Below are 21,559 nucleotides of genomic sequence, written 5' to 3'. Positions count from 1 at the left end.
AGGGCTAGACATTTGGTACAGCATAGCCAGTGTAATGCATCTGCCATTGTCAAGAAACTTCTAAAAGTGCAAGGCAAGTTTGGATTTATATACAACTTCTCATTTTCATTTTTTTCATTGACAAATAAAATAAACTTTGTTTACAAACTATTTCCAAACTGAAAATTTAATTCAATTATTTCCTTAGTTTTACATGATGATGACACAATTTGCTTGCACTACCATCAACAGTACAGTAGATTCCCGTTATAGCGCTCCCTGATGAAACGCTCTTACCGATATACGCTTTATTTTCATTTCCCCAACTGCACGCCCATTCACTGTGTACACTTTAATGTGAATATAGCAGTTTTCGGGATATAAACCCCCCCCATAAAACATGTGAAATGAATCTGGTTACAGCGCTCTTTACCTTGGAAAGGCAGATTCTCTAAAAATAAAAGCATATGAAACCGCATGGCAAGTCCGCCACGATCGGCCATCCTGTGGGACACCAGTAGCATAGCAAATCACACAGGGTGCAGACACTGTCCATGCAGCAGTGAGCCATACCCACATAGTGCGGTTATTACAACCAAACTTAATCTGCTTTGCTGTGGCTACATTGTAGTGATTATTTTCCCACCTTTATTTATTCTCATGGTGTAGTTTGGCACACAAATAATCAACAGTGAGATACTACATGTAGTATTTTGTTACCTAAAAGTTTCTTTCTACCGATAAACTCAGCCGCTTAAACTGTACATGTATCTTCGTGTAGCAAATCACATTTTTTCTTTTCTTGTATTCGGCATGACATGTCGGGTCTGTTTTCACTTGGGTTTTTCTGATGATATATCACTTTCTATGGTCGTATGGTTATTGGAAAAAGTCAGCGATTGGACGTCCATAAATGGGTATGCAGTTCAGGATGTCGCGGTGCGTGTAGATGCAGTGTATGTGCTCCACTGCGATGCAGCATGCACAACGTCCCGTGGCAGTTTTGGAAGAGATTTGGTGGTGTTTTTTCTTTTTATTGGTGTCATGAAAATATTGAGATAACCAGATACAAGGCATATACTCCGAAAATGACGGTACATACGTCTGCCAATACATGTAAGTAAAATTCACATATATGTGGATACATGTATCTATACATGCACATAGAAGTACTTGTGCACATGTGCATTGCACATGTTGCATGTCCATCCAGTCAGTTATAGCACTGTGCGGTCATAACGCTCCATTGTGTTAGGTCCCCTCAAGAGTGCTATACTGGGAATCTACTGTAATGACTTGCCCAATGCACTGACATGACTGCTGTTATTAAAACAAAACAGGGAAATAGTCTGTTCAACACTGCCTACAGCCTCCCTTTACTAATTCAATTAAACCAGGCCAGGGTAAGCTCAAGATAATGCCATCCGGTGGAGTTCATGCTGTTCCCTCAGCAACCCAAATCATGAGAAAAATGATAGTGTACTATTAGATTATGGTTGGCATGTTGTCATGGCAACTGGTGCAACTACACTCTTAAAGAAATGATTAATCTGCAACACACTGTGTGAAAACATTGCCAAGCAGGGCAATTAATGGAACTTGCCAATTTCCTTTTTCACTTTGTTTAGATAAAACGTTGTCCGATGGAAAGTAAGTGTGTCACTGCCCATTTAGTTATAAACGAGGTTATCATATTCCTTCAGGCTATTGCATTTTCCCCATTTCTACTTAGCTTGTTAGTAACTAACCTCACTAAATTGCACGAAGATAATATGCATGCAATGATATTGGTATAAAGGGTTACCAATACTATCATTGACATTACACTATCAAATACAACCCTAACATAGCAATGCCAGTGACTTTATATATATCATTAAAAATTTGTGAACAAATCTAAGCAGCAAAAAGAAGCAGAAAAGTGGCTTTTCCATGTGGAGTTCTCAGCATACCACAATGTAATTGAACTTGATGGATTAAATTTTCAGTGAGCATATTGTTGTATGTGCTGATGTGGCTGAGTGATTGCTGGCAGTCAAACATTGATTCTACATTACCACAAAGTGCATCACTCCTCCAGCTCAGTGTAAGTCCAGCCTGACGACACTCAGCTGCGTAGGCCGCCAAGGCATCACACAGGCATGCATCATTAGAACCACAGGCGCACATGTCATAGACGCAGGAGGCAAAATACGGCTCAGGAGAGACCAGGTCATGGCAAGGGGAGAACCGCTGGGTCTTGAGGACTGAACACTTGGCGTTGGCCAGCTTGCGGGCAAGGTAGCTGGCCTCATCGCAGGGTTGAACATCTTTGGCTTCACATCCATCACCGTTGAAACCTTCCACCTAGAAGACAAACCAAAAGTGTGGAGATAAGAGCTTTGATCAAGTTTGAAACTTTTAGACCAGTCACAAAATTCCTACAATGAATGGAAACTGGTTGAACTGAATTTACACACAAAAATACTAAAATTATTCACAGGTACAAATACACAGGTATGGCTCAACTTGTGAAATCTGTTGGTGTACTGTGTTGTAGGAGTCATCTCAAATCCGGGACAAGTTGCAGTAATTGTGGGGAGAGTGCAAGAAGCAGTGCATTTATTGAGGGGAAGTTGTGGAGGAATTTTGCATTAGTAGGTCATTTACTGTGAAGGACTGTTTACATTACCAGTGGGCTTATAAGTGGTCAGTATTTTAAGTGGTTTGTGGTTTCCAGAGACTGACCATGGATCACTCAACACACTATGACTTTCTCTGTGGTCATATGTTCAGAGTTGAAAACTAAATCAGATTGTTGTTGGGAAAAAATGCAGACTTTGTCAGTCCCTCTGCTTATATGCAAGTATGCTTTGCTTCATTCACTCATCAAATGTACAAGTTGTGTTACCTCTAACGGTTGTTATACCTCCATATCAAAGTCAGTTCTAAATTCAAAACTCGCAGTATTCACTTAGATATTTTTGAAAGGTTCCCTTGCCAGAATTGTCTGATCATGATTAGAATTTCACATCAAAATATAATAACATACAAAGTAACAATATGCTTAACTTTCTGTATATTATGTCACAATATTTTTTGGTTAACAAAAAAGATATTACAGGATCTCTTCTTGTTAATGTCCTTTTGTGCCATAATATTACCAGATTCAGTACAAATAAAGTTGTATTTGCCTGAAGTAAGACCATCCCCAGCAGGAGAAAAAAAACCTGAAGAAGCTTTGTATTTTATGAAAGGGTCGATGTATATTTATTCCAAATGATACAGTTAGAGAAGTTTCCAAAAGCTTTGTGTAAGGAGTGCAGTCCTTTGCCAGTGGCTCTTCTGTCATCAAAACCACAGGTGTCCTTGAGTGGCCTGCCTGGCCAAAACTGCAGAGGGGGGGAGAGTGTACATACAAATACTGATAACTTAATTTCGGGAAGATTGTGGGGAATTTTCCAGTAACATTCAACATTCCACCGCAACACTCTTCCACAGTTTATCCTAAACATTTCCCGGACGAGATTTGAGATAAGTCCTAAAAAAATTATATCATGTGACACATTCAAACGTTCATGATAGCTTAGTCATCGCTGGAGATTTCAGGCAGAGATGAATTTTGGCAGTGGCCAAACCCCCAAAACCATTATTTTGGGTTTGAAAAGCACTAAAGGGCTAACTCTGGTAATTTCTTTGTTATGTTGCGTTCCCTAAATATCAAGTCGATGGTAGCATGGACTTCATTAGTGTCTACAGGATGTGATATTTGGGGTCAACAATTTATTAAAGGGTGGACGTGAAACAAGGGGTTTGGGTGACAGTCAAACTGTATGGTTGGTTTATTGCTCTCACTTCTCTTCATCAAAGTTCAATGTGGGTTGGAAGACGGTGTAGCTTAACATAATACAACACACAAAAGGCAAAGTTATAGAGAGGCAAAGTGTATATGAGTGTAACTAAACTATGGTTTGGCAGGACCATTGGAAATGCAAGTCAGACGGAGTGGGTACGGTACGTGTGTGTAGCATCGCACAGCTAGGCTACACTCATCAGGCCGGGCCGTGGTGGGAGCTGTCCCGGACCACCACGGTGACTAGCAAGGGTTGGGCGGGGCCAGCGCCGGTATGTACCGCAATGTGATGAGCGCAATGATAAGATCGCCGCACTGTGTACCATTGGCTCAGCGTAGAGACGGGGAGGACTGGACTAGTCAGCAGGACATGGGTGGCGAGGGACAAGGGGGTGTCTCGCCCGGCAATCGGTTCAGATGTAGCGGTGATGCGCCGCTACGACTCTCACTAGCACCCTGGGCTAATTCGTACCGCTCTCGCATCGGTCCAAGCTAAGTTCTAGCTGGCCATTCATATGGTTACATTTCTTCGCCATAAGAATGGTTACTATCGCACTTCTCTCGGTAAGGGTCCAACCGCCGCACTACGTTGGGTTCCGCTCTCGCAATAAGAGTTTGGTCCGCCGCACCTGACCGACGAGCGAAGGAAAATCTGCTCTATTTATAGGATTCTAGAGGCTTAGGAATTAATAAAATATGAGCATCGCTGAACAGCTCAACCAATGAAAATCTTCCATCTCAATGGGTCACATGACTTCCTGCTAGAGTCGTGTGCAAGAATCTCAGTGTCGTGTGTAACAATGTAAAATACAGAATAAGAAGTCACGTGTACAAAGTGTAGAGCCGGGTGCGTGAAAGTGCTTACCCAGTCATCTGTGGCGAATGATTGACAGTTACAAAGTCTGAGGTTTCTGGACATTAGCATTTCAAGGAACCTTACCATGCCCAACCACGCAGCCACATGGAGGGGAATTTCGACATGCCAAAACTGAGCAGAGAAAACACAAGGATAAAGGAGTGAAGGATCACGCCATCACGCCAGAGTACAGCATGAATAACTTAATACAAAATTAGCGTCTCTGCTGCATGTCCACAATGCATAGCTGAGCTAAATAAGAGACCCTGAGAAATGTAAGGACCGAGAACAAGTAAAACTAGGGGGCGCTAGAATTCCAAGATTTGCGGGTGCGCAACAGTTACAATACCTTCCAACTATTGCCAAAGCCTGCTTCTGATGAGGCCATCTGACCATTTCTCATTTTCAGATCATCCTGAGGGTAGGTGTTGAAGTTGCCACACAATCCACAAGTCTCCCTGGCATAGGACCCGGGCACACTGACCTCAACATAGCTACTTCCATCCCACAAGACCTGTGAAGATTGAAATAAAGAAAAATAAATGAATGGAAGGGCAAAAGGTGGCATGCGCAGCTCCAGAGCCTTGTAGGCTAAATACACATAAAGACACCATGACTTTTTGCAGACATACAATGTCAGTCAAAAGGAAGCAAATTTCCAAGATCAATCTCAGTTTGTACATGTTTTTTTTTCAGTTTTTTAAGATACTAATGGAATAAAATTGACAGAAATAACTGACATTAGGAAATGTTGCAGGACTGTTAAAGAGCACAAAAAAGGAACTTACTATGATATTGATCAATGTCCAAAAAAATTAAAACCAGAATACCAGAATTAATATCAGAGCTTATCCATTAGATGAAAGACAAAAATAAGTACATCATGTTTGACATTGTTTTAACCAATTGCAATGTAATCATCAGTTTGAATTTGAATTGAATTCTTGACTATTGGAAACGTGTCGGCAAAAAGAACCAAGACAAACCTGTAGGCCAACATTGGTATTGACGTAGTAGGAAGATCCTCGCTGTTCAACAAACAGGTAAGGCTCCTGCAGGAATGGTGGCTTCACAGCTATACCATTCACCTAACAAATAAAAAAGGGCTACTTGATTTGAGTGTTTAGTGTCATTCTAACAGTTCAAGTCGGGTCAATTTGTAACTTCTCTCTATCCTTTCATCCTTAACAGCATCAGATGCATCTTCACTTATGCAAAACACATTACTCAAAAGGTTAACAACTGTCCTTGATACTGAGGCTGAAACAAAATTCCAATAACTACAAAGTCCTTCTTGAAACAGCCACATTCAAAGCATGGCAGATATGCTTAGTCAAAATTTGACTGTCCAAAACCAAATGGAGAGCAAACAGGAAGAAAAAAAAAAGAATTAGATAATTTACCAACAAACCAATAAGACAGGTCTTCATGCACGATAAAGTTGTTCCTTGGAATTACCATCAAAAGGACTAATTCAAAATCACTTCTACATCAGGAATCTCAAGCTACCTTACCTTGACCATTCCATTCTGGCCGAGGTCCACTTGCTCCCCTTGTATAATGATGGTCACTTCCTGCGTCCAGGACACTCGACCGGCTGCATTGCGGTCATCATTCTTAACTTCTACGCTGCAAATTAGGAAACCATCAAGATGTAATAACCACTTCAAAATCCCAGTCAACAGTTTGGACTGCAAAGATATCAACTTGCAGATATGCATTTTGAAAATTGATCTAAAGACATACTCGTTTAAAGCTGGCTTTCTTTTACTTATCTCCCTTTGAAACTACAACAGGCAAAACTTTAAGACTACACACAAAAAAATTCCCACTTCTAAGAACATGCATGTCTCTATACATTCCCTTTTAGTATTATGAGCTCTGTTGGCTTTCTTTTCTGGCTGACATCAGCAATGCACTGACACCATATTCATTGTGTTTGCAGTAGTTATAAATTTGGTTGGTGTCAACCACCTTTAAAAATAGAACCAATCGTACAATTTGAATATTTTAAATTGAACAAATGTCATGAAAAGTACGTGTGAAGTACTGTAGCATTTGTGTTACAGACACTGGATTTGTGGTCTGAGGGAAAAGCTGCAGGTTGTGGGTTCGAATCCAGCCTGGGGTCATTGTGCATGTGCCCTTGGGCAAGGCACTTTGTCACTCAATGCTTCTCCCTGAAAGGCATTTGGAGTGCTTCATTGGCTCAATAAGTAAATTAATACTAATGTTGCACCTTGAGCACCAGTCCAAATGGCTTTGTACACTGTTATAAAACACCCCATTATCTTTCTACAGACTTACATAAAGTCTTGATTTTTACAATCCATGGTCATGATGTACTTGCAGGTTCCCTGAAAATGGATGAGTCTGCCATCAAATGTACGATAGTGTGGATCACCAAATGCTATGCAAGTTGCAGGCCCTGTAGGTGAGGAATATCGATTGCTGTTAGACCAGGATTTCAAACAAATAGTCATAGTCATAAAAAATAAATAAAAAATATAATTTTCTTTGTAATTTTTTATCGCATTTCGCTTAATTAGCAACAAAGGCTCCCTAAAAATACCCGAGGACACACACACCTTTGAACAACTTTCTACTATTAAAAATGGGTCAGTGTAACAACAGGGTTATTACAGCACATTGCCTTAGCCTACACAAACACATTACTTCAGCATGCCATTCAGTGACTTTAATCTTCCCCTTTTCTAACAAGACTCAAAGGCTGCACTTTGTGGCAGTTTTCAAGAGAAGCATCCCAGGATCCAAGTGGCTTATGTAGACTTTCAGGAAAAGACTGGCTCAGTTTTGCACAGATTTGTGCAGTCATTGCATTTTTCATTCCAAGAATCGTTGATGATACTCACGGGACAGACACTTTGGACAGCAATGACCTGGCTCAAGGGCTGGAACTTCATCCTGATCAGAAAGAAATGATGACAATGGTAAAATTATCTCATACAGTGCACTTATCCGGGAAACCTGTTTATGCGCAAACATTATTACTATCCCTACTCACTGAGTCCAGAAACGTTCCTAAAGCCATCTCAGCTCCCAAGGGAGTACACAGCTCAATGCTGCCATTTCAGGTGCCAATGCCTGAACACAATGATCATCTTTGCCCACACAGATATGGTGAGGTACCCACTAATACTCTCGGGTGAAGAGAGGCAAGTGTGGTCAAAGTAGCATGCCAAAGGTTACAAAATTTGCCCAGCTGCTGGTTTGAAGCTCTTGACTCTATGATCCAGCGTTACAAATTCTGTCTAGGCTTAGCATTCCCACCAAACTAAGTTTCATTGAACTCACATGAACACCAACTTACAGCTTGGCATGTGAGTGGTGGGCATCTTGAAGTCTGGCATTGTACTTGACCAGCTAGGCACACGCATGATGTGCACTCATCCCTCTGCCACTGTTCGTTGTCTTGATACTGCCGGCCAGAGTAGAAACAAGGCTGCTGGGTTTCTGGGTCATTGATGAGAAGAAGCCTATGTTAAAGACTCACGCGCTAGCAGGAATACAATAAATGTGAAGTCAGGCCTAGCAATAATAACTCAAGGTGCTGCTTCTTGGAACAGTTTGCTTACATAGTTCCTCATGACAATACATTTTTATGAGGAAACACAGATAAGGTACACACCAATATCATAATAGTTGCATGTACATGAAAGAAATTACATTATAAGTAATGTTTGAAGACAGCTACTGAACTCAATGAAATTTTAGACAACAATGGATCAGATATAATGCAATATCTATAACAAATACAAGAAAACAAAATGCATGGGCACCAGTCAGTCAATATAGCTCTTGAAGGGGCTCAACTCCAACTTGGAACCAGTTTGTCAACTTCCCAAACCATGCAGAGCCAATACGAACTAATCTCTTTGAACCATGTGATCTGTGCATGCTGTCTACCAGCAGTTTTGACAAGTCCTTACTTGTGTTGAGCAAGCTGATGTAACAAATTGATTCATGGTAATTTGTGCAACTGACCTCGGCATGAATAGCAACACTGATCTGATGGCTTATATAACTCTTGACCTTCCTGACATACGATGGATTCACATCTCTCTAACTCGCAATCAACAGCTCCTCCCTGGAGGCAAAAATCACAATAATTCACTTCACTGTTTCACCTCTGTATGCATGTGGGAATTTGGGGTTCTGCATATACAAAAGAACTGTTGCTAAACACAAAATTAGTCATCGATACAACTGTTTCCTCTGTGCTCTGTGGAAGATTTAGATTGTCAATTACATGAAATAATTCAGATCAACATTAGAATAAGGCAGCCTCTGGGCAAGACTGCAATGAAGATGTGCCTCATATTTTAAACCAAAAACTGACAAAAGAGATGGGAGACTTACACTGCAGGTGCAAGTGATACACATGTTGTCATCTTGGTTCCAGGTCTGACCATCAAAGTAGACCTCGCCAGTTTCGAGATGACAGCCTATAAGATAATACAATATGAGAGCAAAACATTCAACCTCAATAATCTGTCAATTCAGGAAAACTTGAAAGATTTCTATGCTGTTGCAAAAGCAGATGTGAAAGTGCAGTTTGTAGCTTCCAAAAAGCATGAAATTAAAGTAGCTGACATGTTAGTCGCAATTTTGATTTTTTAAAACTAAAATTAGGGGCGATGGTATCATAAAATTAGGAGCAATGCCTAATATACTGCGCCACCAAGAAGGTACGATAATGTACTGTGACATTCCTTTTGCATAAGGCTTCGTTGGTTTCAACATTTTAGGATGTGCACTTTCAGTTGGAATTTCTTAAGTATGAAACATGATAACTTACAAAGTGCCAAAAATGCACTTGTATTTGTAAAACTAAACACAAACAATCAAAATGAAGATCAAAGCAAATGCTTGGGGCATACTTTCTTGTACATTGCTTCTGTTGAAACCATACATCAGTTCTTTCAGTATACATGTTTATATTCCTGAAAGAACAGAACTGAATATTTTTGCAGATTCTTCCTCTGCACTGATACTCCAATGACGACATACTGAAAGGTAATTTTCAGTTATGAGTTAAGACTGACTCAAAAAATAGCTTCAATTGGACTTACGCTGACAGCGAGGGCAGCACTGGCCTGGAGTGGTCTCTTGCTCAGACCGTGGGCACATCAACATTGGACACATGTCAGAAACACACTCCCATTGTGAAATATTCTACAAATATGCATGAAAAAAATATTTCAATTTCACTTTGCACATGGACTCAACACAGCCTAAATGAATCAATCCCTGTCATCTGATGGGTGGGTTATAAATCATGTGCCATTGACTTACAAGTTCTATTTCAACTTAGAAATGCCTGAACTCATACAGTTGATGCAGGGATTACTGAGGCATTGTAGAACACAAATAATAAACATTTCCCATTCATGCGGTCCACAGACTAACTTAATTTGGTGACAAGATGTTCTGCCCAACTTGGCTTTGCCTTGTGGAATGGAACATTGCATCTGTAAGTATAGGGCCTTCTAAAAACACAGTGAATAAAGATGAATGCTCTAACTCAAAACCTCCGAAGTTCAAACACAATTACATGCACATTCTTCATAGAAAAATTCTCTGTGCATATAAAACATGGTCAAATATGATCAAATTGAGACAACTGGGTTTCCTTTAAATGAGTGGGACTTAAAACAGTACGAGTCCCTCAATATCTGTCAGCTGACACATTATTAGAATCAAAGATAAATGAACAATGACTCAAGTTCGATGAACAACAATGAATAATCTCTAAAACTAGGATTTTGTGAGGACAACATACCTTGCATTCACAGGTCAGACAGGGGTCACCATAGGGGCGCATGATGGTGCCAACATTATCCAAAGTACAGCTGGAGGTGAGTGCTGTTGGTAAATATTATAAGAAACCATTCATGATGACAAAGGTGAAATTCATAGCATTAAGGCTGACAAACCACATTACATTCCTGAAATATGACAAAATATTTGTTCCTGAGACTACTGTGAAGACAACTTCTCTGTTTTTAAAAACAATTTCACCTTAACCATATCTTCTTGACCATTCTCACTGACTTGCTGAGAAGGCCTTGGCCTGAGTTCAATTTGAATTCTTACTTGGCAATAAATTTCACAACACCATAATAACTTTAGCGTTTGGGAAATGAGTCCAGTGTGAGCCGGGAACTGGTCTCTAATATGGCAGACTATGAATCATGAATCTTGTGGTTATGAATTCAACCTTGCCACTGGCAGGTTACAAGCTATGACCAAATCATCCATCGAACAAGCTTAGTCAGGGGATACCATTCATGTTTGGTTCATTGGAATGCTCAGTTTATTCTGTGAATGCAATAGATTCAATCTGCTTTGACAGATAGCCAGGGACTGATGGTTTGCAATGTGCAATTGTACAAAAGTGAATCATCATGACTCATTTGGCAGTAATTAATCAAAACACTAAAACCTCATTCTGGTCGGGGGAATTGAAATACAGGGGTGCTTGAAGGAGCAGTTTCTTCCATGGCCTAAGTAATGGACTTTAGGGATGAATTTTCAATAAAAACATGATTTCCTTGCCATTTTCCCCGCCCAAAAAGAAAGAAATGTACTTTACATATGATAAGCAACTTTCTTGACTGGATAATAACAAAGTAACAAGCTTAAGTCAGGCTGCACATCTGTCTGTCTGTCTGTCTATGTGTTTACCTCCTACACATGTTGGACAGCATTCTCCAGGTTGTGCAGGTTGCACCATAGTCGGAGGGCAATCTAGCAGAGCTTGACAGGTCTCACGCAGACACACTAGACTTCCACGCTTGGGAGAAACAGACAAGGCTATCAGTTAATATACACCTACCAGATGATGCTATGGACATTCCTCCACACCTGATTGAATTTGGCACAAAATCTGCAGAGTGGAATATTATCAACAGATATCCAAAGTACACAGTCTACTGTCACAACATTAACAAAGGGTTGAAGAGAGGGCTTGCAGTAACACCATGTGAACAGATCTCTTAGGAGAGGAGGAGGACAAGAGCTCAATGGTCGGACCGTCGAGTAGACACTCAATGGTTCTTATCAGAACCATACCTCTCCCTAAAGAGATCTATCCATATGGTGTTGCCGCAAGCCCTCTCTTTAGTCTATCTCCACCCTGAAAAGCTTCAAGTCTTATCTATTAAAAAAGGGTACACCATGACTTGAAGGTGGTTTAGAGCTTCAAATGTGACTGCAGAAACCAGATCTTGAAATAGCATTTTCCTCATTCTACTTTTCTTTTAGACAAGATTCTGATCATTGTTAGCATTCCTGCATCAATCTGATTTAAGTGAAACACACTGGTCAGTTTCAAAGGCTAACCATCAAGACAACAGCTGTAGCAGAATTGGAATGAAGTCACTGCAAATCAGTGACACACAGCAAGATATCACTGGTGGAAGGCTGAATAGGCACAAAAAGCAGAGCTGCCAACCTCACTGTGCCAACTTCTTCATCTCTTCAGGTATTATTCATTCAACTGCCCAATATTTGAAGAGTTTATTACCAAAATGCGATATGTGCCATTTTGGTCCTTTGCTTACCCTCTCTCATTTGCTTGCAGTTAGTTGCTATAGCATTAAGACAGCTTAACACATATTTAATGAGTCAACATTGTTAAAAAAAGACTTTGAGGACACGTGGTTCACTGCTACAGATCTTCAACATTTCATAATTGTGGAATAATGGCAAGTTTTCCAAATGGATATATCTCATTTTGGAAATAAACCCTTCATTTAAACTATTAACCTTGAACTTACCTCACAAAAGCAAAGCTCGCAAGGATCATTATAGGGTCGGAATCGCTGGCCATCTTCATAGTTTACACCATTGTACATACAACCTGACAAAAAAAATGACTGACAAATTTAATTCAAATGAATCACACACTAAAGTGGCATACTAGGTATCACTTTCATACGGTTGAATATATTCAAAATTCTCCAGTCCTGTGGTCCGAGTATACAAGGACAAAAACTTTGTAAATCCCCACCGAACCCCTGGACAAAAATATGATTTTTGGTGATGTACCAGGGCATGTTGGGCAGCACTGATCAGGCCGGCTGATAGGGTTAGTGCAGAAATCTGGTGTCAGACAACGAATCTCAGTGCACAGAGTGATTCCTTCCTGCCAAAATTCAAAATCAAAACACACGCACAGTAAGAGCAGCAACCGACTGCCATATTAAAGACCTAACATTTACATATGAACACTAATGCAAAAGTAATGTTTACACCGAGAATGTTGCTGGAGAAAGTTTGCATGAAGTAACAGCGTAACAGTATTTCCAAACCATCAAATAAATGGCAAGGGAAAGCTGACTTGGTCTGCTGGAGTCTAGCTAGACCAAAAGAACAAGTGAAAGACCACCAACTGAGGGCTGAAGAACTCATATATCTTGAGAGAGTGTCATAGCTGGATTACCGAAAGTCTAAAGTATCTAAATTGCATCCAGTAAGGTGACTTCTTTCAATTAAAAGTTAACTGCATATTTCAGGCTGTTATTAACAATATCGGAAAAACACAAAAGCAACACTTTAGAAACACTGAAGTCCGTCTCACCTGACATTGACAGTTAAGACAAGGGTTCAAAGGTGACACCCATGATTCACCACTGCCATACTCAAAGCCCTCATACATGCAACCTGTATGGAAAAACATCAACAGCTGACCTTACCCTTCTTTACTGCAGCAAATAATTTGTGAAGTTTCTCCTTTAAGCAATATCACAGTTTTATTCTAATACAACATACCTGTTCTTGAAACTTTTACAAGAGTGCCACTTTAAGACCATTTTTACAGTTGGAGGATACCATTCCTAACCCCCATATTGGAGTTTAGAATGGCAAGATTCTATCTAAAGTTAGCAGGCATATAAACAAACAGACTGCTTGGGTGACCAGAGTCAGAAGCCAATCACTTACAGTCCAACACAGAGCAAAGCATTTCAGAAGCCAGTCACTTACAGTGAAACACAGAGCAAAGCATTTCAGAAGACAGTCACTTACAGTCCAACACAGAGCAAAGCATTTCAGAAGACAGTCACTTACAGTCCAACACAGAGCAAAGTATTTCAGAAGCCAGTCACTTACAGTGAAACACAGAGCAAAGCATTTCAGAAGACAGTCACTTACAGTGAAACACAGAGCAAAGCATTTCAGAAGACAGTCACTTACAGTGAAACACAGAGCAAAGCATTTCAGAAGACAGTCACTTACAGTCCAACACAGAGCAAAGCATTTCCTCATTGCTGACAATAATATTTCTTACAGGCCTCTGAATTTTTGGTGCTGAGACAATGGATAGCATTCACATTTGACACAAAAGTGTATTTGGAAATTGGGGGTTCTCCACATCCTTTTAGGGTAAGCCGCATTCGTGAGTAATTATTCAGTTGTATTTTCTAAAGACTGTTTTGTGAACTCAAAGAGAAAACTGAAAGGCCTTTTCAAAGGAACATCAACAAAATAGATGTTACGATCATTAAAATGGTACAACTAAACCTTTCTCTAATTCTTTGTAAATGGAATATGATGCAAGATGTTAATGTTTTTCTGTAAAGCAAAACTGCTGGGTTGCAGACCTGTCCAATTAATGACACCTGAATTCTATTCCATTATTTGCAAACATTTGCAATAGGAGTCAAAGTTTTTGTTAAAATGTGTAAATGCCACCTCCATGTTTTTTCCCAAGCAAACACCCATTTTACCTTGGCATCTTTCACAGCACTGGCCAGGATCGCGTACCCTGCTTTGACAGCTCAGCTCGGGACATTCTTGGGAGACACACAGAACATTGCCATTCTGCAATTAAGGAAAGCACACAACCAAATTTGGACCCATTCCATCAGGAGTATTAAATCTTTGGCCATTTCAATACATTTTCAAAAAGGTAATTTACTGAAATTGGCCGATTACTTTTTGGGTACTTTTGCTCTAAAAACTAAATTTTTCACAACGGTGATAGTCTGATGTCTGTACATTCTATAATCTTACCCTAGTGCATTTACCATCTAATATCATTGTTTCCCAGCTCTGTTCGCACATGACCAGTTTGGCAGTACTCAAAAGGTACTCAACACCAACACTGGACATAATTTCCAGTACATGACAGTTCTTAGATTGATGATTTCCTTGGGTACAATTGTTCATGGCATCAGACAACAACAATTAATCCATTTAACTTACAAAGCAGTTGCATTCCCTGCAGTTATCTGGTCGGAAACTCTGACCATTGTTGTAGATACTCTCCTCAAACAGGCAGCCATCACAAATTGGGCAACAGGATCCCTGCACTGGATGGGTGCAGTCGGAATTGGGGCATGGAACGGGACTACACTCCACACGATTACCCTGGGGTTAAGGACAAAGAAGCTGTAATGGAATTGGTGCATTCTGGTTGAACACCAACAAATTTGGGGCATGGTGACAAACTGATATGAACTCAGCCCAGAAATGGCACTCACAAAGAGATGCTACAGATTTGTGCAATTACAGACAAAAAGTAGTAATGCCATACATGCACAAACCAGAGAGAGTATGTCATGCCTGCCTGTACTGGAACTCTTGTAAGCAATCTAATAACATCTACTATTCCTGTGAAGAGTCTACTGCTCTGGAATTCATGAGTAAGCAGGACTCTTAATGAGCAAGCTTCACAGTAAGGCACTAACGTGACTCTACATACATCTATTATTGTCGTAGGCAGACCGTGGCCTCATGCACAGTGTTTCAGTCGTTGGAAAGACTTAAAAGCTTTGAAGACTAGCAGAAAGTGTGAGAAAATGCAAAGTCAGCACCTAGTGCTTGATCGGCATTATGACAACTATACGTGGCAAAGGTGGTGACCATTATCCATTTGATAAAATGTTTGCGGTTGTTTTGCATGAAAATAAGCCTCACTGTCCACTTTGCAATGTGCTAAACACCGTAGCTTTTCAAATGCTTGCCCACTGCAGTAGTGCTCAATCTCAGGGAAACCTGGGGTTACATGGTTCTTTGACCTTTGGCTGGGCCCTCTGCACGTTCTGAGACCAAAGGCAAGGTATTCAACCCCTGTGCATGATTATTGATTATCAATAGAAAAATTGGTTGAAGGTACATAGTATGTATACCTTGCATTCACACTGCTGACAGCGATCTGTGGATGACATCCATGTATCACCATCCAGATACACCCGTCCCTCATATTCACACTCTGAAATGACAATTTTTGACAGATTGCAAGATAACATTACCATGAAATCCAAGGCCTTATGCATTCAGAAAAAAACACCCGGGATATCTTAATTGTTGATAAGCATTCAGGAGAATTGAAAGTTTGTGGGATGTGGATATTGATAAATAAATTTAACACAAAAGACATATTACTTTGAGGACCCTAGTTTAAGCAAGTATCAGCAAAACATGGAAAACTGTGCTGCATCTTTCAGCATTTATTTACATAGAAAATATTTTTTCAAGCTATCAACCCCAAAAGTAAATAGAATCCATCAATATCTAATGCAAACAGCAACTACCTTGGCATTGGGCACAGCATTGGCCAGGTGGAGTGATTGGGGCTGGGCAGCTAGTAGGTCGACACTGTATGTCAGAACACTCAACATTGCCATTCTGAAAAAAGTTACAAGAATCAAACATTATATTCAAACAGTTCAAATAGCATTAACTGATTTTTTAAATTTTTAAGGCACAAATCTGTAAGTGAAGTACTGACAAGATCATTGCGCAATTTTTTCTTAACATCAATCCTGTAGACAGGAGTGTGGCAATCGAGTATTTTAACAAAATAAGTGCAGCAAAATATTAAATTATTTCAAGTTTAGGTCAAGTCTGACTAACAGCATTCTCTGACTTCTTAGGTAAAACTTCAATACAGAGACTGTTGTCAATTTGAAAAATGAAATTAAGTGTGGGCAGAAAGTAAACTTGAACAGCAAGTAAACTTCCGAACCTGTAAAGTACTGTTAGTCAATTGTTAATGTTACCTTCCCCACTGGCAAGTTTTACAGGACCAAGTTAGCAAAAGAACCATATACAGAAAAAAATTTAGGACATTTTAGGTGAGACCTGATCCTTCCATAAAATTAGAGTTGAGTTGCTCAGTTTCATTTCCTGGGAACAATTTCATCATGAGCTGCTAAGCACAGAAATTTTGCTCTGCATAGAAAATATCTGCTCAAAGAAACAGGATACCAGCCCAAATGCCATGTGACGGATACTGCTTCTGACTTTTTTATGAGATGTTATTTTGCATTGGGGCATTGTCAATATTACATTGCATGTTCTGCTCTACATTGATGTGCATTTATAAACACTGTATATTCAACGTTGTCCCAGGGCTTGTGGAAAAAACCCAAAACCTTTACTTGAGGGGGACTCTAACGTATGACCTCCAACAAAATGCAGATATCTTACCACTCGCCATAGAGCTTGCTGGGGTTGGCTGACCAGTCAGATGATCAAGGGGTACCGTGGCAATCACTTTTTGTTTGCTTGTTTCTTACTAGATGCAAGGTTTGTGCCAGGGACATGTCTGCTGTACAGCGTTTATAAATACAGTGGTGCAATTTCTGCTTAACTAAGAAGCCACAAAGCAATACTTTCTACTTCACAGTTGAAGGATATCAATCTCCAGTTGGTCACAACTGGCATTAGTCTTACTGATTTCTACTGCTGGAGGTTATCCTATGCATATAACATTTATATTCATACATCTCACCTGACAAGTACAACTCTGGCAGACGTAGTTGGGGTGAACAAAAACAGCATTATTGGTGTACTCTACACCTTCAAAGAGACACCCTGGGAAAATTAAAACACATTCATTGGAATGAAATTTGCAACATTATTGTGTCCAACGACTGGTGTTAAGTGATGAACAGAATACAGCTTTCAGGGAGAGTACACTTATTTTGAGGTTAATTCCTTTTTGACAGGCTTTTAAACTAGCTTCCCAACTTAAAGAGTCTCATAAGGACCCATGGAAAGTCAAAAGTGTTGTTTCTGTCTTAACTTACTTTATGGGTTTCCAAGTAACAGATAAAAATGCCAAAACTGTTTTTGGCTTTTGATGTTCTGGGGTTAGGAGTCCACAGTTTTTTTTATTTCATTTGTATAAATAAATTAAACATTAACAATGAAACAAAATTAAATTTTGAACTATGTTTCTGGAATACATAGTTGTCAGGTTAACCATTACACATTTCTTCTTTCATTTGAATAATTACAAAGCATCATTTAACCATTACATGTTATTGAGCCTTGCTCATCCTAAGTATCATTTAAATTGTTTCTGAAAATAATTAAACTTCAGTACACATATACTTGTTAATTGTTCATTCATCAAAATGGCCTAGAAATAGTGTTGGCAGGTGGGGCAGGTGGAAGGAAAACGAAAGCCTTGTTTTGCAGTGGCCAGCTTTCATGGTGGACAGTTTCAACGCAAGTGCCACACCTCAGGATGTCACATAGGCTTTCGTGTACAGTAAAAAAAGGAGTGGACCGTAAACCCCATTCGCTCATGCATGTTGAGCAAAAGCTGTTGCGTAATCTTTTTCAACAGGTGCATGCTGAAGGCAGAGAATGAACGCATCTGCCTTCTCTGATAATGACGACTCGTATCTCATAAATTTAATTAAAGCTGTTTTGCGATTAATCTTTTCTTTCTCATGGGTTCTAAGTTGTCAAACTAGCACAGACAAGAAATTCTCTTCAACAGTAACTGCAAAAAAAAGGCATGAGGACTCTGAATAAAACCGATTTAATTCAGGTCCCTTTGTTGTTATCATGTCTGGCATATAAGCTTACTATGAATTTGGATTCTTTAGGGGTGGGCAGAGTGGGACTAGTCTGTACTCTACAGGTCTGAAATTATTTTTAGTCTTTTTTCTCCAACAAATGCTGTCTCCCTTTCCTTTGAAGCATTGCTGATAATTTTTTTTTTTTGGCGAACCATTCCTGTAAGATAAAAGTCTGAGAAAACTGGTGACTCTTCACAGCATCTCGGTGGAAACTGCTCAGAGGCAAGAAGTATTTTCCAGTTGATTTTCCTGTATCTCTCACCGTCACAAATCGGGCAACACTGTCCTTCTCTTTGTACTGGATGAGCACACAGTCTGGAGCATTCTATAGCTGCACAGAATACTTGAGTATTCTGTGAATAAAACACATGTTGTAAACTCCATTACTAGAACAATCACTAATCACGCACATTGTACAAGAACGATGGGTGAGTCTCTCTTTCATCATCTTTAACCTTTGTAACTAGCACAACTCGATAGCAAACAAGTGAACTGTAGTTGTTAAGGCTCTGGTAACTGATTCCATGGGTCTGCTATGGAACATCATGCAGCGGCTTCTTTTACTCTCAGCAACTCTATTGTGTTTTAGGCTTCCAAGTCCAGGGGGCACTTTTATAAACTGTCTTTGAGGATGTTCCTTATTCCATTCCATTTAGAGTGAACTACACGTAAAATGAACAGCATTACTGGTTGAGGGTCATTCACAAAACACAGCTTACCCTACATGTGCATCGCTGACAGGGATCTATCAAGGGAGTGTAGGTTTGTCCATTGTCATATGTAATACCATTCACAGTGCACTGTCCTATGCAGAAAGGAAAAGGAAACAACGTTGCATTCCTTTATAAAAGTAGAAATGGGGCAAACAGTGGCAACAGGGGCAACCTACTGTCAAATCACTCTCTCCTGGACAATTTCAAAGCAGGTACTTCAACCACAGGAATACAATTTATGCATGGAATATCTTCTTTCCTAAGTCGATATGTGTACATGTATATGTACATGCAGGTCAGTTGGTTAATAGCCTTGGTTAACAGTCTATAATGTTGTATTGCATGTATTGTTGGTAGGGTATTTTTTTCAGTTCTTCCTGATTTGCTGCTGGGGAGATTTATACTTTATAAGAAAAGCAAGAGGCAGCAGAGTATGTATAAACAAGTTATGGGTTTGTTTATCTAACCTCTGAGGAATGGACAATCTCTGAGGGCAAGGCCATAAGAAGCCAAAGCACCCCTATCACAAAATGGTACAGTCCACAAAGCACAAAGTATACAATGTACCATACACTGTACACTGTATGCAGGGCATAACCACATGCACAATGCACGTGCAGTGGTGCGTGCATTGAAGTACTTTAAAGCCACACCTACTTATGAATATTCAGATAGTTTACATCTACCACTAAAATGATGAGTAATTCCTGAAAAATCTGTTGTTTTTTTATGAAAACACTGCCATATGTCAACAAAGAACAGAATACTCTGATGTATTTTTACTAATGTTATTCTAGATTGAAGTTCTGAAATTTTTGACAGGTTACAGAGAAAAGAGACAATTTTTGTTGCTGAGCAGGTTACCCACCATGAAGTTAACAGTACATGCTTCACTTATATACCTTGAACAACCCTTCCTCATCACTCTGGTTTCTCTGCATCCGCATAAATCTTTCGCCTTTTACTAAAGATTTCCGTGCAGAGGAACAATTTAATGAGTCTATAGACTAATTTTTTGCTGCCCAATTGAAAGATTGGGCTAATACAGAATCAAAAGATAGAAGCATGACAAACTTTAAAATTCATTCCTACGGATATAATTTTTATCAAATTCATTAATTATATTGAGACATTGATCTCAACTGCATTCAAATACATGTGATGAAATGCAGAGTGCTAACAAATTGCAGCATGTTCAAAGGGCAAGTCATTTAGGGCAACATCTGCTAGGGCTAAACCTTCTTACAAATAGTTCTACATTCCTCTTTTTTGGGGGGGGCAGGTGGCCAATTTAATTATAACACTAAATTGTTTTAATTTACGCAATGCAGAAAGATCACAACAAACCTGTTTGAAGCTACAGGAAAGGATAAAGAAAACCCAAATCAAGAATTTTATCTTCAATGAGCTATTTAAAATCAACAATCTCAGAATGACATGTTAAGTATTTTCCCTTGAACTGTTTCTCTCAAAAGAGTTACCTGTTTCAACATTTATCCTGATTTTAGCACATTTTACCAACAAACTTGTCACAATACAACTGAAAACAAAATCCATAGCACTGCTGGGTGATCAGATGAACATTCACTGACTGGTTGTCAGTTTTTACAACATGGCAAATAACAAGGAGCAAGCACAGCATTGAAAAAAAAAATAAAAAACTCATATCTAAAAGTGTAATGCAAAAACAGTATTCTTTGCCAAAGAAGTACTGAGCCATCCATTTCTAGAATGCAAGCAGGCATTAACTCAAGGCTTCCAAGAATAACACAGAACATGGTTAACTATATCAAACACCTCTGACTTGATTAGGACAGAGACAGAAAGTTAATACGAATGCCTAGTTACTAACCTGTACAGACTGGACAGCATTTACCAGCTGGTATGATGGCATTGGTGCACTCAACTGGTGGACAGACAGGATCTTGACAGGTTACAAACCCATTCTGGTGTAAAAAAAAAAGGAAGGAAATTGCGTGCTACAGGAAATAAAATATGAAGCCAAAATGTTTGAAGCATAACAGGCACATCATGCAAGTTTATTTTTGAGGCATTTATGGTATTGAAGTTATGTAAGTTGTCAAAACACCATAAACAAAAACGGTGATCAATGCTTCATTATCTTACATTTTAAACTTAAGTAAATTCCAAACTCTATTCTAGTAAAACTTACTAAGACACTTGCCTTTTTTCCAATGCTTATAGATAAGAACTAATTGTAACAAAAACAAAGACATCTGTTCCTCATCATATTCAACAGCACTACCATGTCTTTACAATTGTTATATCCAATTCCACTGTTGTACTCTACAATTTTTACTTTGCACTAAATGCT

At 39.4% G+C, this 21,559-nt stretch overlaps 1 protein-coding gene and 1 non-coding gene across 3 annotated transcripts in view; one reads left to right on the top strand and one right to left on the bottom strand.

The window, feature by feature from the left end:
• Positions 1-21,559, bottom strand: part of LOC110983439 (kielin/chordin-like protein) — a 99,213-nt gene that overhangs the window by 6,273 nt on the left and 71,381 nt on the right. For both annotated transcript variants that reach the window (XM_022242696.2, XM_087134210.1), the window contains 23 exons: positions 21,077-21,170; positions 19,231-19,316; positions 18,774-18,864; positions 17,431-17,513; positions 16,229-16,322; positions 15,824-15,906; positions 14,898-15,062; positions 14,420-14,513; positions 13,273-13,355; positions 12,741-12,837; positions 12,470-12,552; positions 11,376-11,484; positions 10,471-10,553; positions 9,761-9,863; positions 9,048-9,133; positions 8,673-8,775; positions 7,999-8,141; positions 7,541-7,592; positions 6,975-7,095; positions 6,182-6,296; positions 5,654-5,755; positions 5,017-5,181; positions 2,037-2,325 (listed from right to left, as the gene is read on the bottom strand). In XM_022242696.2, the coding sequence (XP_022098388.2) occupies positions 2,037-2,325; positions 5,017-5,181; positions 5,654-5,755; positions 6,182-6,296; positions 6,975-7,095; positions 7,541-7,592; positions 7,999-8,141; positions 8,673-8,775; positions 9,048-9,133; positions 9,761-9,863; positions 10,471-10,553; positions 11,376-11,484; positions 12,470-12,552; positions 12,741-12,837; positions 13,273-13,355; positions 14,420-14,513; positions 14,898-15,062; positions 15,824-15,906; positions 16,229-16,322; positions 17,431-17,513; positions 18,774-18,864; positions 19,231-19,316; positions 21,077-21,170 (2,524 nt within the window). The remainder of the gene's footprint in view (positions 1-2,036; positions 2,326-5,016; positions 5,182-5,653; positions 5,756-6,181; positions 6,297-6,974; positions 7,096-7,540; positions 7,593-7,998; positions 8,142-8,672; positions 8,776-9,047; positions 9,134-9,760; positions 9,864-10,470; positions 10,554-11,375; positions 11,485-12,469; positions 12,553-12,740; positions 12,838-13,272; positions 13,356-14,419; positions 14,514-14,897; positions 15,063-15,823; positions 15,907-16,228; positions 16,323-17,430; positions 17,514-18,773; positions 18,865-19,230; positions 19,317-21,076; positions 21,171-21,559) is intronic.
• On the top strand, positions 20,146-20,265 carry LOC147799602 (U5 spliceosomal RNA). Its single transcript, XR_015424951.1, has one exon. It is a non-coding gene; the product is annotated as a U5 spliceosomal RNA (small nuclear RNA).

This window comes from Acanthaster planci, linkage group LG03 (genome assembly GCF_054643075.1).
Source record: "Acanthaster planci isolate LZ-2023a linkage group LG03, COTS_SCS, whole genome shotgun sequence".
NCBI lineage: Eukaryota > Metazoa > Echinodermata > Asteroidea > Valvatida > Acanthasteridae > Acanthaster > Acanthaster planci.
This window is presented reverse-complemented; position numbering and strand designations above follow the sequence as displayed.